The sequence below is a fragment of the Mus caroli genome, unplaced genomic scaffold (assembly GCF_978045245.1).
Source record: "Mus caroli unplaced genomic scaffold, Mus_caroli_1 scaffold_14, whole genome shotgun sequence".
NCBI classification, from domain to species: Eukaryota; Metazoa; Chordata; class Mammalia; order Rodentia; family Muridae; genus Mus; species Mus caroli.
This window is the reverse complement of record NW_028227269.1, coordinates 89,810,305-89,834,988: the sequence shown is the minus strand read 5'-3', so window position 1 is coordinate 89,834,988 and position 24,684 is coordinate 89,810,305. Positions and strand designations below refer to the sequence as shown.

General features: G+C 44.2%; 1 protein-coding gene across 3 annotated transcripts in view; it reads left to right on the top strand.

The window, feature by feature from the left end:
• Positions 1-18,894, top strand: part of Ston2 (stonin 2) — a 157,280-nt gene extending 138,386 nt beyond the window's left edge. For all 3 annotated transcript variants that reach the window (XM_021179014.3, XM_021179015.3, XM_085830604.1), the window contains 3 exons: positions 2,686-4,524; positions 9,666-9,868; positions 11,864-18,894. In XM_021179014.3, the coding sequence (XP_021034673.1) occupies positions 2,686-4,524; positions 9,666-9,868; positions 11,864-11,947 (2,126 nt within the window). In that variant the 3' untranslated portion in view covers positions 11,948-18,894. The remainder of the gene's footprint in view (positions 1-2,685; positions 4,525-9,665; positions 9,869-11,863) is intronic.
• Positions 18,895-24,684: the final 5,790 nt, after the last annotated feature.

The window sequence follows — 24,684 nt, the reverse complement described above, 5'->3', positions numbered from 1 at the left end:
AATCTCTACTCAGAGGGCCCATGTCAATAAACTCAGCCTGCTCTAGTTTTATGTTCCTTCCACCCTTATCCCACACCCTTAAAATCCATTCCCACACATATTCACCAGGTTGCTGTTTGAATGAATTAGCAAACTCATTAAGCTCCTTAGTAGTGTAGCGAATTTCCTCATGGACTACACTTTCTACCTCCCCTCTAGGAGCCTGTTTTGCTTTGAGTCTGGTTACAGGTCTAGAAGAAACTATTGGTGGGCCTTGAGAAACATCAGTAGTGAAAGTCATTGCTGGTTTATCAGACTCTGCAAAATTAATTTCCTCATGTGGGGAAGGCATTATTTCAAGGGGTGGGGCTGAGGGTACTACTTCCTCAGGTGGGGCAAACCCTTGAGAATCTGAAGATTCAAAATTCTCAGCTTCAACATGGTCTTCCCACACATCCCCGTCCCAAGTTATAGGATCCCATTCTTTGCCAATTAGTGCTCTTACTTTAACTGTCGACACATTCTGAGGCTGAGACTTAAATTTTCGCTGTAGTTCAGCCAACCTTATAATGAGGGTTTCAGTTTGATTTTCTGCAACTTGAGCTCTATTGCTGCAAGAGAGAAGATTCTCTTCAAGGACACACTTAGCAACTTTTAGATCGTTTACTTGTGTCTGGAGCCTTTCGATTTTATCACACAACTCCTTCCTTTCATTCATCATTTTTTCCCCAGAAACTAAGAGCAGCCAGCCAGTAAAATCATTTTCTGATTTTTTCCCCATCTTGTAGAAAGCTTTGTGCACTGAATCACCTAATTCATTAAGAAAATCAAGGGCATTAGCTTCTTTAAGTTTGAAATATAGTTTCAACCATGGGTCTTCAAAATTCTCTGAGCTCCCAGGAGGGAGAAAATCTGGAGAGGTTTCAGTAGTTGAAAGTGCTGGTGGCTCAACAAGCCAATTCCAGTATTTTAAAAGATTCATCCTTGTACTTCTGTTACTCTAGAACCACTCCTGGTACCAAATTCTGTATTAGTCAGGGTTCTCTAGAGTCACAGAACTTATGGATAGTCTCTATATAGTAAAAGAATTTATTGATGACTTACAGTCGGCAGCCCAATTCCCAACAATGGTTCAGTCGCAGCTGTGAATGGAAGTTCAAGGATCTAGCAGTTACTCAGTCTCACACGGCAAGCAGGCGAAGGAGCAAGAGCTAGACTCCCTTCTTCCAGTGTCCTTATATTGTCTCCAGCAGAAGGTGTAGCCCAGATTAAAGGTGTGTTCCACCACACCTTTAATCCCAGATGGAAGGTGTAGCCCAGATTAAATCTCCTTAAACTCGGAGATTTAATCTTCTGGAATCCATAGCCACTATGTCTCAAGATCTCCATACCAAGATCCAGATAAGGATCTCCAAGCCTCCAGATAAGGGTCACTGGTGAGCCTTCCAATTCTGGATTGTAGTTCATTCCAAATATAGTCAAGTTGACAACCACGAATAGCCACTACAAGTTTATACTCTGAAGGTTAAGAAAGGTCACATGAATAAAGTTCCCAGGAGTTTAAGCTGTGTATAACCATAAGAACAAGATGCATGCGGCAGAAATATGTTTTTCCATAGATGCAGAAGACTAACAACAGCTGAAGTACACTTCCTCCTATCCACTGCACCTGGGAGGAACACAAATACACACTCCAAGAACAATTCTGTATTTTGGAAAAACTGAAGTCATAAGACTCTTATCTTGTTTTCTTGGAGTTTTCTCACCAAGCACTCAGAATTTCCCTTCCACGACTCCCATTTTTGTACCACATCCTGACAGTCACCAAAGTGTTCATGTATATAAATTTATTACATGCACACTAAAGGCACTCACATTTTGCCATCCATACTTATTGATCACACCCAGGCCACAATTATTTTAAGGATAAGTACTTATCATATTATGACTGAGAATATAGGGATTTTTTAAGTAATATAGTTATTCTTTGGGGGTGTTTGTTTGTTTTTGGTTTGGTTTGGTTTGGTTTGGTTTTTTCGAGACAAGGTTTCTCTGTGTAACCTTGGCTGTCCTGAAACTCACTCTGTAGACCAGGCTGCCCTCAAACTCAGAAATCCACTCAAACTCAGAAAGTGCTATGCCACTGCCCGGCATAAAGAATTAAAGAGTCCATTTGTGCCGGGCAGTGGTGACACTCGGCTTTAATCCCAGCACTTGGGAGGCAGAGGCAGGCGGATTTCTGAGTTTGAGGCCAGCCTGGTCTACAGAGTGAGTTCCAGGACAGCCAGGACTACACAGAGAAACCCTGTCTCAAAAAACAAAAAAACCAAACAACAACCACAACAAAAAAGATTCCATTTGTAGTTTGTATCATTTCACATAGGAGAGTCATTTCAATGTTTCTAAATTAAGGACACACACCTTAGAGCCTCATGGAGAAACGTCTGTTTCACATATTAGTGCATCTGTTTTGACAAGGCCATGTGTTCTCACTGCCTTTAACGTGGTCTCCCCTCCAGCATGCCACAATCATGAGACTCGTGGGCAAAAGAGGAACTTTATGCACTTGACACGTGTAATACCCTGCTTGGGAGTTCACTGGGTTCTAGATAAAATTCTAGAAACCTTTGCCTCCCCAGTTTCAATTTCCCGTTAACTCTGAGGTCCTCCAGGGCGGCTCCTCATGTCTTTTCCTTTTCCTTTCAGACAACTCGTCCTCCCTCCAGGAAGATGAAGAAGTAGAAATGGAAGCCGTCAGTTGGTGGGCAGGCAGTCCAGCCATGAATGGGCATCCTGCCGCTCCACCGGTGACCACAGCTCGTTTCCCCAGCTGGGTCACTTTTGAAGACAATGAAGTCGGCTGCCCTTCTCCGCCAGCCCCCTCTCCAAAGAAGCCAAACACCCCATCTGTCGCAACTGCCACACCAGATGTACCTTTCAACTCAACTGGGTCATTTAAGAGGGACCGTCCCAAGAGCACACTGCTGAACTTACCCCAAGTTCAAAAGCTGGACATTTCCTCCTTAAACCGGCCACCTTCTGTAATCGAGGCCCCACCCTGGAGGGCCACCAATCCTTTCCTGAATGAGACTCTGCAGGACGTACAGCCCTCGCCTATCAACCCGTTCAGTGCTTTCTTTGAAGAGCAGGAACGGCGCTCCCAAAACAGTTCCATTTCCAGTACCACCGGCAAAAGCCAAAGAGATTCTCTGATTGTTGTCTACCAGGATGCCATCAGCTTTGATGGTTCAGGCAAAAGCCAGCCCCACCCCGACGCCATCGAAAAGCTCAAGCAACTCCAAATTGATGATCCTGATCCCGTCGGCAATACAGCCCTGCCCGATGATGACCCCACGGCCTCGGTTGAACTGGACGCCCCCTCCCCTGCCTCAGCGCTCTCTCAGCCTAGGGACGGGTGGCCAATGATGCTGCGAATCCCCGAGAAGAAAAACATCATGTCCTCTAGGCACTGGGGACCAATCTACATCAAACTGACAGACAGCGGTTACCTGCAGCTGTATTACGAGCAAGGCTTAGAAAAGCCATTCCGGGAATTCAAGCTGGAGATCTGCCACGAGGTATCGGAACCCCGGCTCCAAAACTATGATGAGAACGGGAGGATCCACAGCTTGAGGATAGACCGGGTCACTTACAAGGAGAAGAAGAAATACCAGCCCAAACCTGCTGTGGCCCACGCAGCGGAACGGGAACAGGTCATTAAACTGGGCACCACCAACTACGACGACTTCCTGAGCTTCATCCATGCGGTTCAGGACCGTCTCATGGATTTACCAGTGTTGTCCATGGACCTGAGCACAGTCGGCTTAAACTACCTCGAAGAGGAGATCACGGTGGACGTCAGAGACGAGTTCTCTGGCACAGTGGGCAAAGGAGACAACCAGATCTTACAGCACCATGTCTTGACACGGATCCACATACTGAGTTTCCTCTCTGGGCTCGCCGAGTGCCGCTTGGGCCTCAATGACATCCTCATCAAAGGGAACGAAATAGTCTCCCGGCAGGACATCATGCCCACCACCACCACCAAATGGATCAAGCTCCACGAGTGCCGTTTCCACGGGTGCGTGGACGAGGACGTGTTTAACAGTTCCCGGGTTATTCTGTTCAACCCTTTGGACGCATGCCGGTTTGAGCTCATGAGGTTTAGGACCATATTTGCCGAGAAGACCTTGCCCTTCACTCTCAGGACCGCAGCGAGCATTAACGGGGCGGAAGTAGAGGTGCAGAGCTGGCTGAGGATGTCCCCCGGCTTCTCTTCTAACCGCGACCCTCTCACTCAGGTTCCCTGTGAGAACGTAATGGTCCGCTACCCAGTGCCCAGCGAGTGGGTGAAAAACTTCCGCAGGGAAAGCGTTCTAGGGGAAAAGTCTTTGAAAGCCAAAGTGAACCGGGGGGCAAGTTTTGGTTCTGCCGGTGCCTCTGGCTCTGAGCCCGTCATGAGAGTAACTCTGGGAACGGCCAAGTATGAGCACGCCTTCAACTCCATTGTGTGGAGGATAAACCGGCTGCCAGACAAGAACTCAGGTAGGTAGGGATTCTCATCTCTAGATACAACCACTGAGACTGCTTAAGTGGTGGGGTCAACCTTCTATAGACTAATAGGCCTGTGTGTAGCATTTAGTGAGGATGTATGGTGGTGGTAATAGGGAGGGGAGAAAAGGAGACTAGAAAGGTCCGTGTATAGTTATAACCATGACCTAGTATATGTCTTCTGTTTCCAGCCTTACCATTCTCATCTCCCATAAAATATATTGATTATACTACTCAGCGGGGCAGCTAAATAGCTGTCCAGGGCAGCCTCTGAACTGCGGGCTTGTGTTTGTGTTCTTGTGTGGTGTGTGTGTGCAAATGCACGTGTGCATATGTGAGGAGGCTGGAGACTGTCATCAGATGCCATTCCTAGGGTGCTAGCCACCCTGTTTGGGAAAAAGAGTCTCTCACTGGCCTGGACTCAGTTTACCAGTTTGGCTCAATTGGCCGCCCAGTAAGCCAAGTGATCCACCTGTCTTTGTTCCCCCTCCTGATGGTTTGTGTGTTTTGTTGTTTTAGTTATTTTACTATTTTATGTGTGGGCTTTGGGGCTGCATGCATGTCTGTGCACCGTGCGCATGCATTGCCTGCAGCAGCCAGAAGAAGGTGTCAGATCCCAAAGAACTGAAATTACTGAGGTGTGTGACTCACCGTGCAAGCGGTAGGAATAAAACCCAGGTTCTCCTCGAGAGCAGCCAGGGCACTCAGCCTCTGAGCCGTGTCTCCAGCCCAGCCCCAGCTCTGGGATTATCTGCAGGCAACACCACACCTGGCTCTTTCACCTGACATCACCCTCAGGTTCTTGGGAAAGCGTTTTACTTGTTCAACCATCAACAGGTTCTGTTGAGGTTTTGTTCTTCTGGAACTCATTAAAGTATTAGCGGAGGCACTAGAGGCAATTCCTTCCCAGATCCCAGAACATGTGGGTTCTGAAGAGGGACCTTCCCAACGACCCCCCAGTCATACACTCAGGATACATGGGAACTGAGCTTTCCGCAACCAGCTACTGTCGGTCATAATATCTCAGACCCAGAGTTTGGTTTTGGGACTCATGATGGAAAAGAGATTAAATAGCCAGGGTATCAAGGTCCAAAGGGCTGGTGTTCCAGCAGACAGAAAATAAAGCAAGGAGTGTTTGATTTAAACAAACAAACTTCCCAGCCTAGCTGTCCTGCTCCCAGCCAGAGGCTGGGCTACTGTGTCTGGGGAAGTTACTAGCAAGACTTCTTGACTGACAAAACAAGGCAGCAGTAACAGCTTTATTTTTGGAGTATGTCAAAGTGACCTCAGTGGCCCGCAACAAGCCCTTAAACCACTCCTCTTGTCTGCAATAAGCCATGCCCATCTGTTAAGGAAAGTGGATTAGCTAGTCAGAGGAGAAGGAAGAGGGAAAAAAAAAAATACTGGCTTGAAACTGCCCATGCCTTCTCACACTACCTCTGCTAAACTATTGCTGTGTGTTCAGGGTATTGTGCTACCAGTGTGGATTGGTTGTATTATCATATCTTAAATGGAATTTGATGAGATAGCAAGAGTCTAATCAACTCCTGAGGCTGCCCAGGGAGTAGGCAACCTCTACCCACCCACCACCCACTCCGCACCCCGGCCTTCTGTGTCAGACACTGGGTGTGGCAGTACAAGCTGAAGAGACAGTCAGACCTCTGTGCTGAAGGCTAGGGGAGCCACCCTGGTTTTTCAAACAGTATTCTGCCCTGTACTCGCTTCCTCCTTTCTCCCATGCTCAGCACTGGGCTCTCCTGGTGCTTAGGTACTTGCTGGCTCAGCCACTGGGGCCCATCTCACTTGATATTGGAAATGAGAAGCCCTGAATTCTCCTGTGGCACAAAAGCCCTGGGGAAGAGAGAACCGTGAGAGGACCGGGCTCTCAAACTGGGACCTTAGATGAGAGGCTGAGATCTGACGGATGACATTACTCACCTGAAGTCACAAAAGCACCTACAAGGGCCTCTCTTTTTTTTTTTTTAAAGATTTATTTTATTTATATGAGTATACTGTAGCTGTTTCCAGACAGACCAGAAGAGGGCATTAGATCCCTTTACACATGAACTACCATGTGGTTTCTGAGAATTGAACTCAGGACCTTTGGAAAAACAGTCAATGCTCTCAACCACTGAGCCATCTTTCCAGCCTCCCAAGAGCTTTTGGTTTTTTTGGGGTTTTGGTTTTTTCAAAACAGGGTTTCTCTGTGTATCCCTGGCTGTCCTGGAACTCACTCTGTAGACCAAGCTGGCCTCGAACTCAAATCTGCCTGCCTCTGCTTCCCAAGTGCTGGGATTAAAGGCGTGCACCACCACTGCCCGGCCAAGGGTCTCTTCTTATTTGTTTATTTATTTATTTATTTATTCATTAGGTATTTTCTTCATCTACATTTCCAATACCACAGGTCCTCTTTATAGATGAAGCCAAATAAATACACACCTCAAATAATCTGCACCCTGGAAACAAAGATTTATAGTTTCCCAATGTGTGCAAATAATGTCAAAGTGACTTTTAAAATACTCAAAAGTACCATGTGGAGAATTTTAGTTATATTGCAACAAAGGCTGACCTTAAATGCGGTTGGAGTAGAGGTCTTCAGGATGAGTAGGTCATTGAACTAAGGAAAGGTTAAACGTCAGACATCAGAAAAGATAGCTCCGAAACAGCGCTAGTCACAGAAACTACCAGTCATCTCCTCGGTACAGCCATGGAGACAATTTTTTTGTCATCATTTTTGGTCCTTGGGCCACTTGGCTCAAGTTGACAAGTGACCTGAGCAATCAAGATGGCAGACAGTGCCGGAGAGGATTATTGTCCTAAAGGAGAGAGAAGAAAGGATTGCTAACCAAAAGAAACGGACTATGAACAGAGGGTAGGGAGACAGCAAACAGATATTCAGCAAATACTTCAGTAGTGCTTCCCAACAGAGAGTGCTCAGCAGACTGAGGCCAAGTGACCGGCTGATTGGGAGTCACACCCACTATTACTTTACTACAATCATTATGCAGGGGTCGAGGCAGGGCTTCTCTGTGCAGCCCTGGTACTCTGTAGAGCAGACTGGCCTCCAACTCAAATCCCCCTGTCTCTGCCTCTCAAGTGCTGGCATAAAAACATGCCAGCCGTTAATTTCTCGCTGGGATTAACAGAGTGCGACACTACTGCCTAGTCACGTCAGTCTGAATTTTAATGCTGAATTTCATCAAGAAAGACCTGTTAGCATATAGATATGCTTATTTTTATAACCATGAATTGAACTATTCGAGTTTTAAAATGGTTTTGCCCTAACTGTCCACCACACTTAACACATTCAATAGCCGAAGCTAGGAATCCAGGAGAAGATTTGACTTCCAGAGTCCCTATGAGTACGCTCTGAGACAATCAGAGAAGTCACCTTTTAAAAAGAGAAACCATTTCTCAATATTCCAGAAATGTCCATGAATGCTAATTAGAAAGAAACAAATGTTCAGGTCCCTATCTGAGTTAAGAGGCCTTCCACGCCGTAGTGAGCAGCTTCCGTAGCAGCGTACCAAATATGCAGGACCTGGTTTGGAGTCGGTGAGCTCTGAGTTGTATTCTTGGCGCTGCTGCTTAATGGTGGTGTGCCCTCATGCAGTTGGCCTAGCCTTGTCGGAGAGATCTCATTTTTCTCATTTACGAGATAGGGTTATTAGTGCCTAGCATTCAGAGTGAAATTGGGTAATGCTTTTAAGTGTGAAGTACAGTTTTAATAGAGATGACAAATGACAGCTCCGTAATTAGTCCGTGGCACCCAAAACAATAGATTGAACAGATGTGTTTTCAGATACCATCAAGTTTTGATTAATTTATATGTGTGTGTGTGTGTGTGTGTGTGTGTTAGTTTCTGTTCCTTTCCTAAAAGCCAGTGCAAATTTTTTCTGTTAAATATCCTAGCCTTACTCTTTAGAAATAACCATTAAATTATGCGACATCTGCGAAAAACAAATACCTCACTCTGGAGTGATTTCCTTGGAGAGAGGGTGTGCGCCTCCTGACTCTCCGAGATTGAAAAACCCTGCCCAGAGCAATAAAGGAAATTGAAATTGTTGACTCGGAGAGGCAGAGGAGAGCTACACCATCAGTCAAAGCCACATCACAGTTTATCTGTAGTCTTATGCCGCCTCTCGTCTCCACACTGTCATCCTGCAACCTGGTCTCCATGTCTCAGGGGCCATGAAATTATGACTCAGACAAAGGGGTAGCAGGCCACAGTCACAGCTCTGACACTTTTCTTCGCTGTGACCCGAGGCAGCTTGCTTTACCCCCTGAACCCTCCTCAGCCACCTTAAGACAGTGGTTCGACAGATCAGATCATTGGTCCAGTGCACTGTGTCCCCCCAGTTTCCTGTGTGCTGTCCATAAGTCTGTCACTTTCATACATCACCCACCCACAGAAACATGCCCGAGGCACCTCTGAAAATATAAAATGCTATTAGGAGAATTCATCTTATAAAGGAAAGCGGTTTGCTCCAGGCGGCTGTCGCTGATGGTTTATTGGGTGCCAAGTGCTAATCTCATCTGCTCATTCTTCCAGTCTCATGCCTCTTTCTTAGTGTTTGTGCTGTGTTCACACAGCCCTTGGATCTAAACAGTCATAAAAGCCTGTTTCTCAGACTGTGGAGTTTTTTTTCCTTTTTTTTTTTTTTTGGTTGCTCTCATTTTTACAAATGATGTTTAATCACCTTGGTACTTCTTTTCATTTATTTATCGTCTATTTTATGTGCATTGGAGTTTTGCCTGCATGTATGTCTGTGTGAAGGGGTCGGCCCTCCTGGAACTGGAGTTACAGAGAGTTGTGAGCTGCCACGTGGGCGCTGAGAACTGAAACTAGGGTCTCCCGGAAGAGCAGCCATTGCTTTTAACCACTGAGCCCTCTCTCTCCAGCCTCCATGGACTGTGGCTTTTATGCTGGTGTTCCAGGCTGCAGTAATCAAGAGGCACAGGATGAAAGGGTCTGAGGCTCACAGAGCCTGATGTCTGGGGAAGCGCCTGATTGGACCCTCAGCAAGCACTAGGCGCGGAGCCTGCAGCGTTAGCAGTGTGGCGCATTAGCCTCGTTTCCCTTTTCATTTCTTCCTCAAAGGACTTAATGTCTGGATGCTTTCTTTCTGTTGCAGCTTCTGGCCACCCACACTGTTTCTTTTGCCACCTTGAGCTTGGCTCTGACCGGGAAGTGCCTTCCAGATTCGCCAACTACATAAACGTTGAGTTCAGCATGCCCACGACTTCTGCCTCCAAAGCAGCCGTGAGATCCGTCTCTGTGGAGGACAAGCCTGACGTCAGGAAGTGGGTCAATTATTCTGCACACTACAGCTACAAGGTAGCCTGGAGAGGGCTTCCCGCTGAGGTGTCCGAGCCCATTTGTCTGCCCCACCCCTCCCCCCACTCCTTCCAGCAAATGCTTCTTATATCAAGGCACTTTACATTCATAGCTGTGGGTGAATCTGCTCTGACTTTAATGAAATAACCCCTCGCGGGTAAGAGAGAAACTAGGCAAAAAAATTGCGAGGCTGATGACAATGTAATATCTGACGTGAAGAACAGCACAAAGAGCAGTGGGACTAGGCGGGACTTGTTCCCCATCTGTGGTGAGGTTCCTGTTCTGGAGGGATTGAGCTTGGAAATGGGGGGCAGGGAGTGCTGGGAACATGAGAAGCTGAAGCAAATATTTCGTCTACAAGAGTTGTGTATCAGAACCCAGCAGAGGCACTGGACTGTAGGAGTGCAAACTTAAAAACCAAACCCTTTCACAGTGATAATGGGATCGAGAGTGGGGGCGGGGGAGTGGGGGCGGGGGTGTTGCAGTCAAAACTGGAGAGCCGGTTTTCTTGGGGGGGGACATAGGGGGGGAGTACTAGGGGGCTTTGAAGACAGGGTCTCCCCCTGTAGCTCAGTCCAGCTTTGAGTTCTGTTTTCCAGCCTGTGAGCACTCAGATTATAGGTAGGTCACCGTGAAACAGGGGCTTGCAACATATCAAAATGATAATGCCCTGCAGAGGTAGAAGTTTGGTGGCTCAGGTTCCACAGAGGGAAGAGAAAAGCCTCGGCGAAAGATTTCACAGAGTCATTGGATCATTTCCTACATATAATGATAACCACAGATTTATATAATTTATGATTCCTCTAAATGCTTTCTTAGTTGTAGCATCTAAAACTGTTTTAACTACCAAGAAGAACGAATGCCCCATCTTGTGGCCATGAAAAAACTAGCAGTTCCCGCAACCATGGACTATAAGCTGTCTTTATTTGTCACCTCCAATGGAGAAAACATTCCGTGCTGAGAAGCAGCCCAAGTCATGGGATTGCTAAGTGCAAAGATGTCCCTTCCTAACTTACCAGAGGCTTTAGTCAGGGCGTGTGACTCTTTAAAAGCAGTTTATTTATTTACTTACTTACTTATTTAATGTGTGTGGGTATTTTGTCTGCTTGTATGTCTGTGCCTGAGGAGACCTTGGGACTGGAGTCACAGACAGTGGTGAGCCACCATTAGGTGCTGGGAATTGAACCCAGGCCCCCTCCAGAAGAGCAGCCAGTGAGTGTTCTTAACCACTGAGCCAGCTCTCGAGCCCAAGGCATGTTACTTTCATGTTTCTTTTCTTTTTCTTTTTCTTTTTTTAAAAGATTTTTTTATTTTATTTCTATGAGTGCACTGTAGCTGTCAGATACACCAGAAGAAGGCATCGGATCCCATTACAGATGGTTGTGAGTCACCATTTGGTTGCTGGGAATTGAACTCAGGACCCCAGGAAGAGCAGTCAGTGCTTTTAACTTCAGAGTCATCTCTCCAGCCCAGAGAGCAACTTCTTGACAGGATTTTGCAGGAGATCGAACAGAACAATAAATGTTTCAATTCTTATTAGCTTAGAGACTTTTTAAAAATGAAGTAATGAAGGGTCTTAAGTGGTCAGTGACAGAGGCATTTAGTCACTCTATACACCATTGCCTACTGGATTCCCACACCATTGAATAAAATCAATGAGATCTGTTCTTATCCCTCGAACCTACGGAATAGTGGAGGCAGGGACGACAGATAGATTCAGAGGACACTCGTTCTCCCTCCTGAATGGGCAGCACAGGTAGTATTTGAGCAACTCTGAGAGACGAAGAATGAATAAGAATTTTCCAGATGGAACACAGGGATCCTAGAGTCCTTGGTCCTTGGGACTGGGGTTCCACTGTGGCAGGTGCCAGAACACCCACGAGACTCCAGGCAATTTCACGGGACCTCCGGGGGTTCATTCGGGTCATTTGTCTCATGCTTCTCCTTTCCCTTTCCTCTTAGTCCTGATGTTTTCTCCATCTTTTATTTTTGCAGGTGGAAATTGAACAGAAAAAGAGTTTGAAGCCAGACTTTGAGGGAGAGGACTTGGAAAACCCAAAAGAATGTGGGGTACAGTGACAGGGACCCCCCTCAAGGAACTCAGAGTGTCTTCCCGAATAACTCAAGTTTAAGTCAACACCTGCTGTGGCTGCTCCGTGGTGGGGGCAGTCTCCCTGGGTTTCCTGTGTGCCCTTACCTGTGGGTCCCAGGGAATCCTCAGGGGGCTGCTTCCAATAGGCTCCCCGGCACTGAGCATGCCTGAAGCATGTGACGCCCCTGGCTTCTGGAGTTTACTATGGATTGAGCCTCTTTGTCTCTTTTCTGCTTATATCGTGGCATTGGTATGTGGTTGGCAGTGACGATCAGAGACCTGAAAAGAACCTCCAACATCAGTGTTAGCACAGTTTGTCCCCACTACTCACAGGTCCCTTGTATGTTTCTGGAAAAAAGTAGCCTTGACAGTTGATTAAGAATCCATCTCTGTTGCTCCCTCTGTAAAAGATTCAAAGACTCCCAAAGCCATTTCTCTGGGCCTGCTTTTCGAGATACCTCTATTCCTTTTTTAATGGTGGCGTTGGGTCTGCAGCAGAGGAGGGTCTGCAGCAGAGGGAAGGTTTCCAAATGTTTCCCTTCTGGTTCTGGATTTGTTCAAGATCAAAACGCTTTTCCAAATTCCTCCTCTTCCATTTGCTATCCTAAATCATGGTATACCGTGGCAAAGGCCCTCCCTATCTGATAATTTCAAATTTAGGTGTTGGAGCTTAATTCTACAAATGGACTAGATTGGATTCACAGTCTGTTGGGGGGGGGGGGGGGAACAAACTTATTTTCCTTCCCTTGAAGGAAAAGGAGCATTAAATGTTAGCTTATATTCAGTTCAGAGGACAGCTTCAATCATAAAATATGCCAGATTTTCACTGGTCACTTTTAATTCCTGAAATAGAGTCATGGCTGTAATTTCATGTGTGTAGAAGAGACCCTTGGAATTTCCTTTTATACCTCAGATACAATGACTGTTACACATCTCTTCCCTCAAAATTTAGAGGACATTTAAGCTTAAAAGATCATTGTAAAAGCTGCATTTGAATGATCTTTACCCCAAATTCCAAGGTTGGTAGTTAAAATATTGTGAAAGTTCAAAAGGCACCAGGTGGTGGCGGCACACACCTTTAATCCCAGCATTTGGAAGGCAGAGGCAAGTCTGCCTGAGTTCAAAGTCAGCCTGACCTATAGAGTGAGTTCCAGGACAGCCCTGGGTGCAGAGAGAAATAAACCAAAACAAAAAGGCAGAAGGCTCCAGAGTAGGACTGGGGAAAGCCAGTCTCCAGTGTTAAGACTGTGAAATCCTGATTCCAGGACACAGGCCAGCCTCCTTTTCCCTCACTTGTTCCCACCCTGCCCCTGCTTATTTGTACTCTGGTAAATTCTCTCAAGAAGAAAACAGTGAGAGGACAGAATGCATATTTTATCAGACTTGGGGAATATGTGGAAATAAATAGAAAAGATCTGTAGTTTGGGACTAAGCGACTCGGGCTTTTTTTCAGCTCATATTCAGTGAGCTCTGTAGTGACTTAGGCATTAGAAACCATTGTCGTGCTTTGAACCATATGTTTAACTCCGTAAGCATTAGATTGAAATGGAAAGGACAAGCTGCATGGGCCTAAATGGGAAGACCTGTATTTTGAAGTGTTTAAAGTGTCACCCTTTGAGCACAGAAGTGTGTGTGTGTGTGTGTGTGTGTGTGTGTGTGTGTGTTGATGAGAACTAGGGAGATTTGATATTATAGCAGTCCATATAGAAATGTTTTCTTGAGGAGTTGAGTTTTGAACCAGGAACAGATCCACGGCTATTCACAAAGCTAATGCCTTCCATCTGTGGTGGTAGGTCTTTAACAGCTGTGCATGATGCATTGGCCAGCACACACCTGAGTGGAGGCTTACACTCAAGTATAGTTATATAAGGAGTGGGGGTTGGGGGTGCAGCTTTCCTGCAGAGCAGAGGGCATGGCCAGGAAGGGAGTGCAGGGAAGTTGGGGAATGAGGTAATGGTCAATTACCAACTCAAGGTTTCCGCAGAGCTATAAAAAGGAAGAGGGGTTAGCTTCGTTTTGCATAACTTCAAAGGCAAAAAGAAATAGGGACAGAAGAGGACTTTACAGATGACAGTTATAGGAATCTTCTAGGAAAGAAGTGTTGTAAAGAAGAAAGGGTAAAGTAAGATATCCTGCTGCAGCAAGTGCCCAAAGGTTAACACAGCCAGCTATCCCAGGGACTGTCACATTGGATTGGGCAAGATGGCAGGAAAGCTCTTTTTCAAACAATCTTGATAGGAGTGAGGCTGTCTAAGCCCCAGGCAGCCTTTCCGCTATGTGTTTTGTGCTGTTGGAGGGCAGTGGAGTTCTCGAGAAGAAGTCTGTGTTTTTCCACTGTTGAGTTAAAGGCCTTGAGAGTCTCAGCTGACCAATGGGCTGAGGAGTTGGTTGAAAGGGTGAAGGTCATCTCTGGCTTACCCCTGTGTCAGGAGCCCTGCCTGGGCTGCTGACATGCACAGCACCTGTTTTGCCTTGTTCCTCCCATCCCCTTGGCTAATTCTTCTGCCTTGGTACTTCACCTGAACTATTTGGATTTTTTTAAATTTGTTTCGCCTTAATCAAAAAATGAAACAAAAAGTCCCCTCTGTCCTATTTATATTTGGCAAGCAATTTATCACTAATGTTTAAGTATAGACTACCCTCTTGGTTCCATCAAATTTGGTCGGCCTCTACTGTGCTTAGGGTCATTACGGATCACATGTAGGGAGGTGATGTGTAGTTCAGGACTTACTGATAGCCTACCTAAAAACATAGTTGGGCAAATTACCCTTTTGATATGCAGAGAATGTCTGCTTGCCACAGTGGTCCTCCACTCCACTTTTATTTTTCTGTGCTTACAAAAAAAAAAAAAAAACCAAATCTATGTTATCAATATCATAGAAATATGAAAAGTGGTAGAAACCAATCCAAACGTATTAGTTGCCACATAGTATCAAAAGCTGTTTTTTGTGTCTAGGACTTCTGTTTCGACTTTACAGTGAAACAAGACGAAAAGATAAATAAGCATTCTAATGTACCAGACAAGAGGTCTGGTCGTGTAGCTCAGTGATAGAGAGCCTGCCTAGCGTGCACAAGGTCCAGTGAGTGTGGTTCAAACCCCAGTGCCCCAGGAACAAACAACAACAGAAAGGAGTGGCAGGTATTTTGAGGGCAGAGAGATCCCTAAAGCCCCCCCCCCCTTGTTGACATAGTATGGTCACCGTTTAGGAAAAGCTAGCCCCTTCCTCCTTACTCTCTGGACTTCTTTTTCAGTTTGCTTTCTGGTCTGCCCAAGACCTCCCCACATTCACTGTGAGAGCTTATCCTTAATTGAAAGGACTTCATATCTGAAATGAGACTAATCTCTGTTTAGAAACATAGTGAGATCAGGAGTTCATGTCCCTAGAAGCTCTGTTCCTGAGAAATGTGACACATGACAACCAACCGAGAGCCTATTTATTCATTGTGATTCAAAGGCCTATAGAGTGTGAGCCACAGCAGGGCTCAGCCGCTTTAAATACTTCTAAATCAAACATACTCATTAAGGAAATGGAAATTATTGACACTCTGACTCCGGGACTACTTATCCTGTGCTTTACAGCTAGCAAGCCGCAATCATTTTCTGGAGGACTTAAGTAATGATTTTGCTCTGCTTTCATCCCTGCCTCCAGTGTCACCCAAATGTCAGGATGGTGGCCCTCAATGTGTTGCTGAGTCTGACCTACAGAGTCACCTATTCATATCAAGAAACACTTGTGCTCTACACTCAGAGGTGAGGGGGGTGGGGAGGGGCGGACACAGGTGCTGTCCACAGTTACGCTATTGATTCAGTTTTATTGCTGCCAATCAAACAAACCTGTGAGCCTCTGCTTCACTGTGACAGTGACTCATGGAAGACGCTCACATCTGATGGAGTGCTCAGCCAGTCCTGCTGGGTCAGGTGTTTGTCCTCCCAACTGTAACCATGTCCTCACAGGAGATGGGAGTCAGAGACAGGAAGGCTGGGGCTCACAGGTGAAATCATGATTTTAAAGCTGGTTTATATTTTGTCTTTTTTTTTTAATGGTTTTTTTTCAAAACAGAGTTTCTCTGTATAGCCCTGGCTGTCCTGGAACTCACTTTGTAGATCAGGCTGGCCTCGAACTCAGAAATCTGCCTGCCTCTGCCTCCCCAGTGCTGGGATTAAAGGCATGCGCCACCACCGCCCAGCTGCTTTATATTTTTTATCATCTGTTAAAGGGTAGAAAAACAAGAGAATGAGCTGACATTTTTTTTCCACCTTAAAAGTCTTGGGAATTAATTGCTATGAGTAGGAAGCATTGCCATTTATACTTTTATAAATTCCCCTGATAAAAGGTGGTAAATTTATCTCTTCTAAGAATGGTTGGCTCAAATTAATCCTAGCACGTCTGAAGTTGAGATTGTGATAAGATTAGAATGTGATAGAGACTCCAATCGAAATTAACAAAAAATTAAATTAAAATATACCACCTAATAAGTGAATCTTGTGTTAATGCTTCACTGCCACTGCCATGACAGCATTTTATATAACATTCATTGCTCAGTATATTTATTGCCTCTATGGTTCTGATGGGTGTTTTCGAAACATGACCAGTGTGCCAATTCCGTACAAATCACCATATATTAAGTGTGCTCTTTGAAAATGAGATTGGCTTTAGACATTCTCATTCATAATCATGTATTAAAAGATTAAGAGTGAAGGAGATACAGGTGGGCAGATCTTAAGTGTGGGAACAAATGCATGTGTCAGTAACATCCCCACGGTCGCCTAAGCAAGAGCATGGAAGTTTTATATTTCTTCTAGTGTGCCTTAGCCAATTTGCTAATCAAAGTTCAGTCCTGTACTTTAAGAGTTGAAAGGGAGTTTGGGAAGAGCATGCATATATCAACGTACAATCCCATGCCATAAAGGCAGAAAATTTCAATAGTACTATGTTCTGCAGAACCTGGAAAAAGGCAAATAAAAACTGGACGTAATGAAAAGCTACTAAAGAACAGACTAAAGAAAATAAAATTCAGTATGAAAAGAATTGGAAACTATCCAGCACTGAACACTGAAATTTAGTATAACGTGAATCGGAGGCTGTCTCTTAAAGTACGAAGCTATAGGAAAGAAGGGGCATCGGGCATCGCACCGATAGACAGCAAAGGTCTTCAGCTCTGCCAGGATTGCTCAAGTGCTGTTTAAGGTACTGTTAGCAGCCAGCTTCCCTGCGGGGACAAGAGGCCACACACTAAGCTGTTGGAGATAGCTGTTGGTAAGGCATGCTGTGACAGCTTTATGGAGGAAAAAGTTGGGCTTTCTGCGACTATTTAAAGGACCCAAGCATGGAGCCAGCTACTATTGCGGACTAACCTGCTATCTTCTTAGTTTCCAGGGATAAAAGAGAGAGCACTGGGTGTTTGTTTCTTCGGGTTGTTTGTTTTTCCAGCAATGGTTTTATGGGTTGTTTCGCAAAAGATCCCTCCCTGCCACTTTTTGTTGATATTCCATGTCAGTATGATTCTTACAATTCCTATGCTTAAGAACCAAGAAGTTTTAAGTAGGAGAGTGGAGACCAGCTTTCTCCTGCTCAGCCCCCTCACCCTCCCCCTCCCTCTTCCCCTCCCCGCTGCTCAGATGATGGAAATGCAGGAAAGCCCCCAATCCTCTGTTCTGCTGTTCGACTTCAGAATACCAGTTGAATATGAAGGTCAAAGGGCAGTCTCCCAAGTGGATACTGGGGTGTGAATACCTCAATACCTCCAAGTTAAAGATGTTAGGATGTAGGATGCTGGGATGGTCTGTGATCTATGAAAGACCATAGGAGAGAGGGGGAAACAGAAGCTAACCTGGAGCCATCTGCAATTTTAGCAAAGCCAAGTGAGAGAGAAGGCCAGGCACTGTACATAAAAATGTGCTTAATTTTTTTTTCTTAGTAGCTTCTCTGTGTATTGTGTTTGAATATGCTTTTAGTTTTGTTGGAGGGGGTTGGTTATACTTACTCAGAATGGATTAGTTCTAACTGGTCAGATGGAATTCCAGCATACCCTCCTGGTTCATTCCCATGTTCTGCCTCAGATGAAACCCCAGTTCTCACTGTGGACACTAGCCACACTGTGGCTAAAGCCTTAAGTGCCACCATTGCTCATGCCCATATCTTACAGGGAGCCTCGACAGCACCAGTTCTGTGGACACAGGTGAACCCTTAGCTCCCAGCATCAGCCTGTTGTGTGTGTGTCATGAATCCCCCCCTCCCCTCAGCCAGCATTCGTTTATCTCTTATGGTCACTTGCCAACAGAAACTGGACAACCCTCTGCCATATCGAGAAAGTTCATCAGGATCGGTATTTGGGATGGAGGAGCATCCTTCTTCACCCTCCATTTCTGTAAGGTCCATGTGAATTTTAGTGTGTCAGTGGCTGAGCCCACGATCCAGTGAATGCCCTGACCATTCTGAGGCTTGTATTTCCTGTCATTTGTCATTCATCCCTGCTCAGTGTAACTTCTTGCACTATTGTGGCTTGTTTTATGTAAAACCAGTTAACTTTAAAAAGAATGTGCCTATGTAATAAAGTCTACACACTGGCAATTTCTGCAGAGGTGATGTTTTGTTTTAGATGTTTTCCTGAATAATCTGTAATATCTTTTCTGGGGGCTATGAAAAGGAAGTATTAATAAAAAAATTTAAGTAAAGTGACATTGCAGTGTTTAATGAATACAGCCTGATAAAGAGTGTTTGTCTGGCATGGTAGTGTATGTCTTTAATAAAAGTAAATTAAAACTTTAAAAAAAGAGTAGATGTTTACTAATGAGGTCCATTACCCAGGCAATATCATTTTGGGTCATAAGATGACAAGTAATTTGCTTAAATTATTTTAGATAAATTTATCATTTATACAATTTAAGTCAGTTCTAAATCCACTAATTGCATTCTATTTTTTTGTCAGGAACCATAATGAGACAAGCTAATAACTAGCTGGTGATCATCCTGAAATGGCCTGCTTTGGATTATTATATAATCTTTGACAGGTGCACCCTTATTAAGCAAGGCTGAAAGGGATTCATTTTAGGAAAGATTCCTGCTATTAATATGCTTTTCCTGTTATTATTAAATATATATAACAGTCACTAAGTAGTAGCACACCCCTTTGGAGCAGATCCACGGAGATGTACTGTCTTATAGTGATGCTATATAGATAAATCGATGACTTAAGTCTTTATGATGATCCTATAAGAATTCCCAAAATTATGTCAGTGATTATTAAGCTCTTTTATAGTGGGACTGCTATTAGGTCCTTTTCTGAGAATCAAAACTGTGATGAGAACTCTGTCAGTCTCCCAAGTGTCACCAGTTAATTGCTCTTAGATGGTAACCAGACTTTCTCCTACTCAGAGCACATTCCAAGAGGTTGTAAAAGGATTAACCAAAGGTCATAAAAAGGGAATTAAGGATTTATTATAGGTGCTAGGACAGAAGATAAAATACTGACTGGGATTATCTATACAAAACTTCACTAATAACTTAGTTATGGTTTTAAACCTTCATTGAACCTGTAGATCTGAGACAGGTGATGGATGTTGAGCCAGATAATTACTCCTAATGGATATGCATGTAAACATTCTCTGTTGTAAACTTCTATTTCAATATATGATTTGATTTTCTGTGTGAACTTTTGATGAACTTTTTAACATGTGATCATGTATTCTGAAAGATGTTGAAGGGCTGAGGACAAAGAGAAGTGTCAGAACTGAGGGACTGGGGTGAGAGGAATGGAGGTGAGAAGAACTGAGCTGAGAGAGGGACTGAGCTGAGGAGAAGTTTTTAGACAGAACATTTTTTAGGTTAGAAGGAGAATGTAGAGTGGAATAACTTAGAAACGATAGGTAACATAAAATACTAAGAGAGCAATGTGCAGAATGCACAGGGAAAGAGGAACAAAGAAGATGCTTCAGAGAGCAGAAGGAGCAGGCAAGCGTCTCCTTACCATGGGACAGATCAGGTCCCATAGTAAGGACAAGGCAGGCTTAGCCTTATTAAAAGAAACAAAGCTTTTATCTTACAAGCATGGGTTCAAATCATTTAGCATTAAAAGGGTAGAAGCCTTTTCTTTCTCTATGTAATAAAGATTGGAGCTCATTTTTCATCCAGAATGAGTGAGTTCTGCATCAGTGCTTGGTCTTTTGCTCCACATGCATGTGTAAGTATGGATGTGTGTGTACGTATGTATGCATGTGTGTGTGTAAGTATGTAATTGTGAGAATGCATGGAAGCTGGGCCCAACTGTGTTTGAATAGAATTGTATAAATGTATTAATGAGCATGAATGAATCTGTATATGAACTTAGGTGAGATTTTGCATATCTACTACTTATGTGAAAGTTTTTCCTTCTGCGAATATTATTCTCTTCTCCTGGTTCAATAGATGTTTATTGCTCCAAACTTCCCCCTAGCCTGACAAGCAAGAGGCATCTGGACAATAGGGAGAAGGCTCTACTAGCAATTAATCCTTTACTTAATCTCCTTCTGTTTTAGGATGAGATGCTAAGTGCCCGAGACTGTAGTCTCTGGTCTCAGAGGAACACAGAAGACAGGTCAGCTACAATAGCATAGTAATTTATAGACTTAGATAAGTAAACTTTTTATTATACAGCAACCCTAAATTTCTCGTAAGACAAAAGTCTTCTCCTCCTCCGACACTCTTCCTTCCCCCTCTGCTACCTCAAGAAGAACCGACATGAAAGAAGAAATCCCCCACTGGAGCTGGTCCCCAGCAATTTTTTTTTTTGTCCTTACTGCTATGAGAAAATACATGTAACAAGTCCTCGAGGTTTTCTTGGAGGTAAGTATGCAAAGCAGTCCATAAATGATGAGTTTGTACATAATTCCTGTTCTGCTGCCAATGCTCAGCCAGTAATTAATTAGTGAATACTAATTGCTAATGTCAATATAACCCACAATTTTGGGGGAAAAAAATCAGTATGGAACTATGGGAAAGACTAAAAGCAAAGAAGATGATGTCGAGGTTTGGTTTGAGTTAGGTTTGTTTGTATGAGTAAATAAAATATAAATAGACAGCATTGTGCTTGAACCGAGGAAGGATATGTTATGACAAAACACAAGCATGTGCTGTGGAAGAACTCAGAGTAGCTCAGTGGCTCCTGCTGTCGAGAGATGTCTGTCAAGTCTGGAACGGCCCATTCATATCAGTAGATCTCAGGGAAACAGTGTGTGACTCATTTTAATGACTTCTTCCCACTGTTCATGATCTTACTCTTGGTATCCACAAGAGAGAAATTTAAAAAGTGGGTTGAGGGTCGTCAAACAACTGTCATTAAATTTTTCCCTCTCTCTGTCCCTTGGCTTCCTTTTTGAGTATTTATATAAGGTTTGAGAGTATTTATTTAAGACTTGACAGCATTTTTTGCTTGCCTCACAGACACACCAACAAACAACCTGAGTGAAAGTAGCAGGACGTCCCCCTTCTACCTCCCTCTAAGATATAAAGTAGAATCTGTCCCACTACTCCTTCTCATCCTGCCCTATACCCAGGGAAGGTTCTTTCCAAACCAAAGCAAGTCAATCTTGCATTGTCAAAAAAGATACAGAGTCACTCAAAGGTAACAGATAAAATTATCAGGAGCCGTTGAAGTCAGATGCCTGAGAGATGGTTCAACAGGCAAACTGCTTTCTGCGTAACCCAGCAACCCCGGCAGCTTCAGTTCTGGAGTCCATAGCCAACATCCACATGAAAAAGATGAACGTGCAGGTTCTGTCTGAATTTACAGCCCCAGGATGTACCTGAATTTACCTACAGGATGGGGGGCAACCATGACAAGTCAAACTACCCAGGAGAAAAGCAGCAGAAATAATAAGAGAGACCCTGCCCTAAAAACAAAGTGAGAAAGAGTACTGACTGCCACATGCACACACATGAAAATCTTTTTATAAATTGGTGCTCCAATAATGGCACAGTTAACCTAGTTTCTTAATACAGTGCCCCCTAAAGTCCTGCCTCAAAGAAGAAAGAGTTCAGTATAGCACACACAATCCTAGATGGTGGTTACAAGGTTTCAAGTACTTCTTTCTGATTACAAGTATTTTTTTTTTTGTGGACCCCTGAGAGATATTACAGGATATTTGAGCCTGTTTCTAGTTAGGGTGTGGCTTGTGACCTTACTCTACACCTTTAATCCCTCTGGCTGGAACTCAGACAGCCCCCTTAATACACACCTTTAAGCCCAAACAATGAAAGTAAAGTTAGTTTGTAGAAGGAAGCAGCTATGTTTGAAATTGATGTCTAATTGAGTGGAAGGAAAAAAAAAAAAAAGACAAGATTTGACAGAATTGGGATATGCTCAATTCTCATGAGAACAGAGAGGGAAGGGAAGCTACTTAAGGGAGGAACAGACAGTCCAGGAGAAGGAGAGTACAGCACAGGAATATAGCAGAGTTCCTGGAGAGCAGTGCAGTAGAGTTGAGAAGGAGAGTGGAGCAGCAGAGAGGAGGAGGAGGAGAAGGCAGATTTTCACGGGAGAGGCTTGAAAGAACTGAAGTCAGACTGAAGAGAGAACAAGCTAGACACAGATAAAGACAGAATAAGCAAGAGAATGAGAAAGTGCCAGAAGATTAGAAAAGATGGCTGGGGTTAGAGGCCAAGCAGAGCAATTCAGTGGCTGATTCAGCGATTGAATCAGTCATCTGGGAAGGAGTTCAAGCCAGAACAGCTGAGTTGAACCAGCCAGCCAGAGATCGAAAGAACAAGAAAGGTGAGCTTATTCAGCAGCAAGTCTCAGAGGCTGCAAACATTCTAGGCTTAGATTAGACTGTACGGAGGCTAGAAGCTTCCAGCACTAGGCCTAGGTTAGCAGACAAGGGCACTAATCCCTGGAGACAACAGTTAATTCGGGCAAATAAAAGTACTCTTACAGAGAGATGTGCGAATAATTCCTCTGTAAGTTGACCCTGGCAACAATAGCCAGCATCGTTATCATTAAAGTGATTTTTTAAAAAAACCTTTATTCTCCACTTCATTTTTTAATGAAGCGTAAACTACGAAGTGCATGTTTCCTACTACAAACCTTTATCAGGTTCACTTAGCATTTCATCTTTACAGTGTTCTGCTAATCCAGATGTATGTATAATGTAGGAGGACTTGGAAGGCCCAGGAAGGCTGATTGGCAATTAATGGCTACCTAGAAGAGGGAGAGCTCTTTTCTTTGAGTGGTGTGGTTATTTTTTTTTAAAGATTTATTTATTATTATATCTAAGTAGACTGTAGCTGTCTTCAGATGCACCAGAAGAGGACGTCAGATCTCTTTACTCGTGGTTGTGATCCACCGTGTGGTTGCTGGGATTTGAACTCAGGACCTTCGGAAGAGCAGTCAGTGCTCTTAACTGCTGAGCCATCTCTCCAGCCCAGTGTGGCTATTTCTTCGTTGCCCAAGTTTCAGCAAATAGCAACACTATACACACACATTCATGCAAGAAACCATAATCAAAATCAGCGGGACACACACACAGATCCACACAAAGATGGAAGTAGGAGGGGGACATGCTGGAAAGAAGAAAAGGGTCAAGAGGAGAGGGATAGCAGAGGATAGTGACTGTATGTGTAATCAGAATAAATTATAAATGTATGATATTGCTAAAGAATAAAGTATCTCTAAGCCCGTGTAGTGCCTAGCACTCTACTGTGCTTACCTACTTACAATCCTTACTTCATAGACACCTACGAATCACATACTGTTGATGCCCTTATTTTACAGATTAAAAGAAGAAAACCAAAGTCACAGAGAGGTTAATCGATTTTCCCAAGAGTAGTAGGCCCACAGAATCAACTAACCTGGACTCGTAGTGGCTCACAGAGACTGAACCAGCAACCAAAGAGTCTGCATGGGTCTGACCTAGGCCCTCTGCACATATGTTACAATTGTGTAGCTTGGTTTTCTTGTGGGACTCCTAACAGTGGAAGCAGGGGACATGGGGGTGGGGAGGGAATGCTGTCTCTGACTCTTTTGTCTGCTTTTGGGGCCCTTTTTCTCATAGTGGGTTGCCTTGTTCAGCCTTAATATGAGGGGAGATGTCTAGTCTTAATGGAACTTAATATGCCATGTTTGGTTGATAGCCATGGAGGACCTGCCCTTTTTTGAAGAGAAATGGAAGAGGAGAAAGAGGAGGAGAGGAGGAGAGGAGGGAGGGGAAACTGTTGTGGGATGTAAATAACAACATCAACGATGATGATAATAATAATAAAAGCAAAGAAATAGCAAAAAGTGGTAGAACTTGCCTGATGAAGCTGATAGCCTGTCTGTGTTAGTCTGCCCCCTGCAGGACAGTCATGATGAGCCACCCTATTCTCAGTGACACCAACCACTAAAGCTTGGTGTCCAATATACTATTCACTCAAGAAATAGTTTTCTTTATTGAAAATAGATTTTGTTCATACAATATCTTCTGGTTATGCTTTCTCTCCCTCTCCCCTAATTCCTCCAGATCCTCCTCATTTCCCCACCATACAAAACCCCTCCTCCTTTCTCTCACTCATTAGAATACAAACAAGCAGCCAGGCAGTGGTGGCGCACACCTTTAATCCCAGCACTTGGGAGGCAGAGGCAGGCAGATTTCTGAGTTCGAGGACAGTCTGGTCTACAAAGTGAGTTCCAGGACAGCCAGGGCTACACAAAGAAACCCTGTCTTGAAAAACAAAACAAAACAAAAACAAACAGGCATCTAAGTAAATAA